A 6,836-nucleotide genomic window follows, 5' to 3' on the forward strand; every position below is an offset into this window, starting at 1 on the left:
AAAGAATTTTCATAGTCTACTTTTATCTTGAATGTTCCGCATTATTGTAGCTAACCCATTGGTCACTATCCCAAATAAAGTAATTGACGGCAGCTTAGGTATCTAACGTAGGGCTTTTATTGTTTGCTTTGATGATTCTTTTGAACTTCGTCATCTGAGAATTTTGAAAGTTGTTGTATCAATAAGAGCAAAGGCGTAACTATAGTTCTGTAATTAGTTCAGTCTTTTTAAGCCAATTCTAGAACTTCCTTAAGATGAGTCCAAGCACTTCCTTGAATCTGCTCTGGTAAGAGAGAGTCACAAGGGCAATTACAGGACCAAGACTCGTAGTATCCGATTGACATTCCTTGTGCTGCTTTACTATCCACGCTACATGAAGGTCGGACGGACGGCGTCGCATTCATTCTAGCACGGAGTATCACCTTAATTGGTGCAAACAAGGTCTAACCCCATCCAATAGACGTGATTTGTCCCAGATACCAAATTTTGACGAGGAAGATGGTATCATTGTTGTAAGAGAGATGGATTCGACACGTCTCCCAACGCCAGAGGAGATGGAGAAATATCTTGGGTATACCAAATGCAGCATGAAGATTGTCGTGAGGAGATCGCGGAAATTAGGAGTTGGTTCGAAACTTCAAGTCTGAAGTAATCTCCCAGACAAGTATACCTAGAGTGGAACCATCACCGGTAATCGAAACTGCTTCTTTTAATGCACACGCAACGCAACCAACAGCTTTGCTTGCGAGTTCTAGGTCGCAACCCGGAAGTGGCTATCATTCAAAACAATTAGAGACCACAGCTGCATCCAAAAGAGGAGACAGCTGAGGAATGTATATTTTTGTATAGTAGATGATAATGAATACTGTGGAATAAGATTTTAATATGCACATAGATTGAGGTCTGACAAGGAGCTCGAGCACTCCATTGAACTAATTGTACCCCGAACATTGTAACTATCACCGACTACTTTTAATTATTGCTCTCAATCCAGCAGATTCTTCCAAGAACTTTGAGTGTGTTTTGCCTTTGCTTCTGCCATTGCTTCCGCTTTTCCATCGTACGGGTCATTGTGCGTGAGCTTTTGGGTCACCATCCTAAGCTTCCTATCTTCCTTGTCAAATTTTCTGTTTTGCGATTCTGAACTCCTCGACCCTAAAAGCATCTTGCAAACCATGTTCACGAAACAATCTTTTCTGTGCAGCTCTCTTGTTATAAACCATCGAGCAAGTATGATCTGCGTCAGGTTTCGGATCCACAATATTATACCTATTGGCCATATAATCGACCATAACCACATGGAGGTGCTGGGGGTACTGATTCCAGGGTGACGGGATCTTCCATTAGACCATGGCATTTATCTTGAATATTGGAGATATTCTATCCATTGATCTAGCATAACTTTTGTAGGGACAGATGGCAAGTCTAGATAAATATTTGTGTAGCCTGGTGAAATTGTTAAGCCACTGGATAATGTGTTTTGTGCGAATATCGTACATTTATGGTTCGTCCAATATACCTGGGGGACTTTCCAGGAACCAAGGCGGACAGCCCATGGTGCATGATTTGTATTCATCTTTCCAGAGGACTTCACGTGCTTCGGAAACATCATTTAAATAGTTGTAAGGAAGGGTTGCCATGTGATATCTCATCATCATCTCACGAAATGGAAGATGTCGGAGAAGAGCAATAACTTCAGGCTCTAATCCAATCGTGACGAGCTCCTCCTTGGGAAGGGTTTGATGAGGAGGCCGCCTGATTTCTGATTCTTCAATACATTTCATACAACGAAGAGTTTCATAACATAGCGTTAATGCCATGTATAACTCCCCATGTTGTGCTTTGACGAAATCTTCCGTGAAGACTGCGTCGTTATGCTTGGGATCATGAGATGGGACCCTCGCCAAGATTGATTAGGTAGGAGATTTCTGCCATGGGGCACCCTCGATTCCAATTTCTGGTTTCTTACAAGCCTCTTTTAACGATAGGCATGAAGAGCCTACCAACCTATTTGTAAGCAACTCTTGCAATACTAGCGTAGCTCAGACCTACAAACAGGTAATCCTCCATCACATGTTTGCTCCATTTGAAAGCACATGTCCAAGCGCTGTCGAGCGGGGGAAACTGAATGGAGGCCCATGTTTAAACCCAGCGATAAATTGTCGCTAGAAAACCTATACTTATCGCTATATATATGATTCTGAAATTATGCAGAAAGCATGAAAGAATGAGTAAGCGAGATTGACGGCCAGAAGGTAGGCGCATGTTAACTGAACACACTGCCAACTGTTTTGGTCTAAGTCTATCTAAGGCAAAGTTTCATAGTATTCAACTCTTATATTTTCAAACTGGTAAAACAAATCATCCCTTATTAAATAATGAATTGCTATTATCTGAATATATATGTGTATTCTACTTTAGATTATAATATAAGCATGTAGTGATTTAGATGTATAGTACTTTACTAGAAGATCTGAAATCTATAGATAATCAGCAAAGTCTCGCGCTATATAATAAATACGAAGGTATAATAGTATACCTAGGTACTTAACTATCTAATTATTACGATTGATCGATACAGGGCTCGAGAAGATTATATAATATAGATTCTATAGATCTATCCTAGGCTGATGTTAGTTTGTATATAATTATAAAATATAGGATTTTTATAACCTAGAAAAGACTTAGAGTATCTAAGCTAATTAATTTATTGTTATTATCTATTCGAGTATTACTAGTCTCCTCGAATGAGATATCTATTTGTGATTATCAGATCCTCTCTTATATTTTGTTAAGAAATCGATTGTCAGGGAGCGACACCTGACAGGGTTTATATGTAGATCCACTGTTCCGAACGCATTCGGAACACTCCACGCTTTTGTGGGTTAGTGGTAAGTGGATCAACCCTAACATCGATTATGTCTTCTTAGAAAGAGATATAAATAAGCCGATTGCTCTTTAAATCATCGATACGATATATAGCAATTCAAATTATAAATTTTTTGCGATAACAGATATGCTAGGCTTCTCTTCAGCTTTAATATCATTCGATAGTCTTCTATAAGCAACTGAAGGTTTAATATAAGCTTTATAATTGATATTTCTTAGCCTTGAAAATTTGTAAAAGAAGCGAGATAGTTCAAGACATCAAAATGTCAGTTAGTGATTGATTGATTGATTGATTTTTTATTAACGTCCACCTTCAGTCTAAGACTATATAGGACAGCCAAAAAGCTCAATTAAGCTCTTGACAGAGAATAATAGGGTACTGCTAGCTAACTAGCATACAAAAATAGTTATATTTCCAATAGTGGAAGTGAAACAAATCTTGGGGAACAAGCCTATTTATTATATGTAATGCTATATAGTAAATAAATACTAATCAAAGCGTTACACTCATGATTTCCAAATCCAATCCCTCCATCAATCCAATCCGAACAACCTTTCCTCATATTAATCTTCTATCCTGTTTGTAACTTTCCAGCGGTTATACCTACCTAATATCGACTTTATAGTATTGAAACAATAGGGTAGTGATTTTATAAGGCCTTCAAACTTGTAGTATATATCCTTTAAATTGGTGGGCTAGAGTTGACAAGTCCTCTTAGTCAGTCAATTTCCTAAGGGCATTGATTGTAAGGGGTACCACACCCTTATCAATTCATATCCCTCCACTGATTCCCATGGCAAATACATCATTAGCTCGAGTCGTATTCCCCAGTTTTTTCTAGTATATATATATTATTATTTGAATGAAATTGAAGGAGAAAAGTAGAGTTTAATCGTGTAATAACCCTGAACAAAAGCTCTCAGCACACAAACTTCCCCCTCAAATCGAAAAAAGTAAATCGCACTCAACGCTCCAGAAAGCTCTTGGAGATGATTTTGTAGCGTATTGTTGTAGATGATAGTGTTGTCCTCTATTTCGTAATAAAAGTAGTATTGTAGAGTATGCATCCGATAATGTGAGTGTCAAAAAAAACTAAGATCTGGTTTTTACCATCAGCCAACCCGGAGGCAAAAAACATTGCGATCGGGCGTCTTTTCCTCTTCCAATTACCACGACTCCATCAAATGACTCAAACTTAGCTCTGCAGACTCTCAAAAAAGAGCTGGAGGTTCGTAGGATGCACCACGTACAGGTGTTGAGTCTTCGCATCCCAATGTCAGTTAGTTAATCCATACTTTCAATTTACATTTTCAAACGTAAGCATATGCTATTAATCTATTATATGATTCTCGTATGCGTCATTTTGAATACAATCGTCTCGCTCGCGTCAATTACATCTAGTGTTTCGATATTAATGTATCAAAAGAATTATAGTCATCTCATTAGCTAACAACCCTGAATTTAATAGCGTCTTTTAGAAAGCTTGGCATAACTTTTCGGGCCGAAAACAAAGTAGACTATCTCAAGTATTTAATATAAGAATAACTGTCTAGTCATAACTTCGAAGTTAAATATACAGCTATCAAAAGGCAAATTTTAAAATTACTATATATTATATTACATTTATAAAAATATACAAAAGTATATCCTATTGTAAAATGATATGAAGTAAATTGTAAAATAGCTATTAATTTGTTGTCGGCTTTATATGAGATAAGTTAGTTCTCTTATGTGAAGGACTGTCATAAAAGGATTCAATTCTACCTTAGAATCTAAAACTAAAGAAGGAAGAAAAGAATAAGAAGAGAACTGTAAGGGCTCCGGACTATATACACCAATGAGTCACGTGCTAGGCTAAGGTCCTAGAAGCTAAGTGACTGAGAAAGGAACCTGAAAGGGACTGAATCGTCACATCTTATCAATAAAAGAAAAATAGGAGACGAAAAGTATTCGATATGACTACTACCGTATCCGACTTGTATAGAAGTTTACTTGCTTGGTGTGTGAACAAGGGTATTCACTTCAAAGGAATGACTTCAATACAATGGCTACTGTATCAAAGGTATTAGGCGAATGCGAAAGAGACTAGCTCTTTCAGTAGTGCCTATATAAGGCCTACTATTTTCCCACTTAGCTAGCTCTTTAGATAGAATACAATACAGACATTTGGGGCCTACTAATAGTGGGAGCCACGTCTTCCGTATCTTTCTCGAACCAACACTCGGCATCGTCAATTAGCACCAACCGCGGCGGTGCGGGTCTCTCCCTGTGCCTAGGCACCGTGATTTTTAGCACTTACATGAACGAATGATCTGGGTTATGTAGCAAAGAAGAAAGCCTTGAAATTTTTAACACTTTCTACGAGCAGGGGGGGTCCAACTAAGTTCTTACTTTTAAGCTTTAGCACTTTAATTTATTTTAAAGTCTATAAAACCGATATGAGCCTACCGTCTCATATCAAAGATGTTTACGGAGGTAACAAAGACAAGTCTTATCACCACCTTTTTCTACCACGAACAGTTCTATTCGGCATAGTTAAGGTTATTAGAAAGCAGTGTCATCATTGAGCCATGGTACTTTCATACCTCCGTAATTAAGCCAAATATCCGGGTCGTTTCAATCTGGCAGAGGCCGACAACTATTAATTTAGACTCTGTAAGGTTCAGTGGAGAAACGAAATGTTTATATCGGCATTGCCATTAGTACATCCTGCTTCTAAGTACTCACCGACTTATTCCTTTTGGCAGTCTTTTTCTTGGACATTCTTTAATAAGCATTTGTGCTTCGCCTAATATGTCATTAATACGACCTCTCTTTCTCGGCTTGGCGTCTGCCGCAGCCCTCATCTTACCATCTGCAGCGCAAAACAGCAGCACCGTTGTCTCTATCCCTACCGAGTACACCTACCTACTTCCAGCGCCGTTTGAGGGTAACCCAGCCTTCAGCTTCCTCAACAGTACCACCACCTCAGACGAAGAGGTCAACACTCTCCTTCAGTCTGCTAAGACTGCACCGTTTGTGTCCTATGACAACGAGTTCCTTGCCCTGCTCGGCCCGAATCCATCTGCAAACCTCGTCGAGGAGCGAGCCTTGAACTTCGCTGGTGAAACCGGCGTTTGGCTCAAAGAGCGCAATGAAGTCTGGTACACCACTTGGATTAACGACGGAGCAACTCATGTCGAGATTCTCGATCTGGCCAATGGCACCACCCGCAACCTGACCACCTCCATCCCACTTGAGAACCCCAACGGTGGTTGTTATCACCAAGGTCTCGTCTACTTCACCTCTCTCCGTGATGACACCCGCAACTTCAGTGGTGGTGTTTACTCCGTCGATCCTAGCACGGGTGAGGCCAAGGTAATTTTGAATTCGTACATGGGCCTAAAGTTCGACGCCATCGAAGATGTCGCTTGGGTCACGCAACCAGGGACCAACCGCTCATTCATGTACATCACTGTTTTGCCTTCCGCTGTCGGCACTTTGACCAACGGTCTTGCCCAAGGTCTCTGGAGATTCGACCCAATCTCCAAGATTCTTGCGCCCGTTATCAGCCGAACCGATTTTCCCGTCGCAAACGATGTCCGTCCTTCTGTGGACCAGAAGTCCATCTACATCACCGATTTCGGTGGAACCCCCCATGTTCCTGTGTGGGGCCTTCCAGCCCAAGTTGGAATTCCCGGCGTTTAGAGCTAGTTTGAATATACAAATCCGCACTGAATCCACTGAATATTCCGCTCTTTTTGAAAACGGATTTTGAATTTATGTTTGGATGTCAAATTGCGGATTCCGTTAAATAATCCGCATTTTAATAAATTTAGTGTATTTCGAGGTGGGGAGAAGATGGATCATTCTAAAATAATATTAAATAATCCGCGTTTTTCATCAAATTTGCACACACAACAAATTTCGAAGGAAACTTTTTCTTCGAAATACGACCTTCTCACGA

The 6,836-nt window shown here is 39.8% G+C and overlaps 2 protein-coding genes across 2 annotated transcripts; one reads left to right on the forward strand and one right to left on the reverse strand.

Moving 5' to 3' along the window:
- Positions 1-1,499: 1,499 nt before the first annotated feature.
- EAF02_000380 (uncharacterized protein) lies at positions 1,500-2,140 on the reverse strand (the record flags this gene model as incomplete). The annotated part of the gene is made up of 3 exons (XM_038896428.1): positions 1,500-1,899; positions 1,970-2,007; positions 2,057-2,140. 3 exons carry the CDS (start codon positions 2,138-2,140, stop codon positions 1,500-1,502), a joined length of 522 nt encoding a protein of 173 aa, XP_038763287.1.
- A 3,543-nt stretch (positions 2,141-5,683) lies between these two features.
- On the forward strand, positions 5,684-6,577 carry EAF02_000381 (uncharacterized protein; the record flags this gene model as incomplete). Its single annotated transcript, XM_038896429.1, has 1 exon — positions 5,684-6,577. One exon carries the CDS (start codon positions 5,684-5,686, stop codon positions 6,575-6,577), a length of 894 nt encoding a protein of 297 aa, XP_038763288.1.
- Positions 6,578-6,836: the final 259 nt, after the last annotated feature.

This window comes from Botrytis sinoallii, assembly GCF_014898435.1.
Source record: "Botrytis sinoallii strain Bc 23 chromosome Unknown BSIN_001, whole genome shotgun sequence".
NCBI classification, from domain to species: Eukaryota; Fungi; Ascomycota; class Leotiomycetes; order Helotiales; family Sclerotiniaceae; genus Botrytis; species Botrytis sinoallii.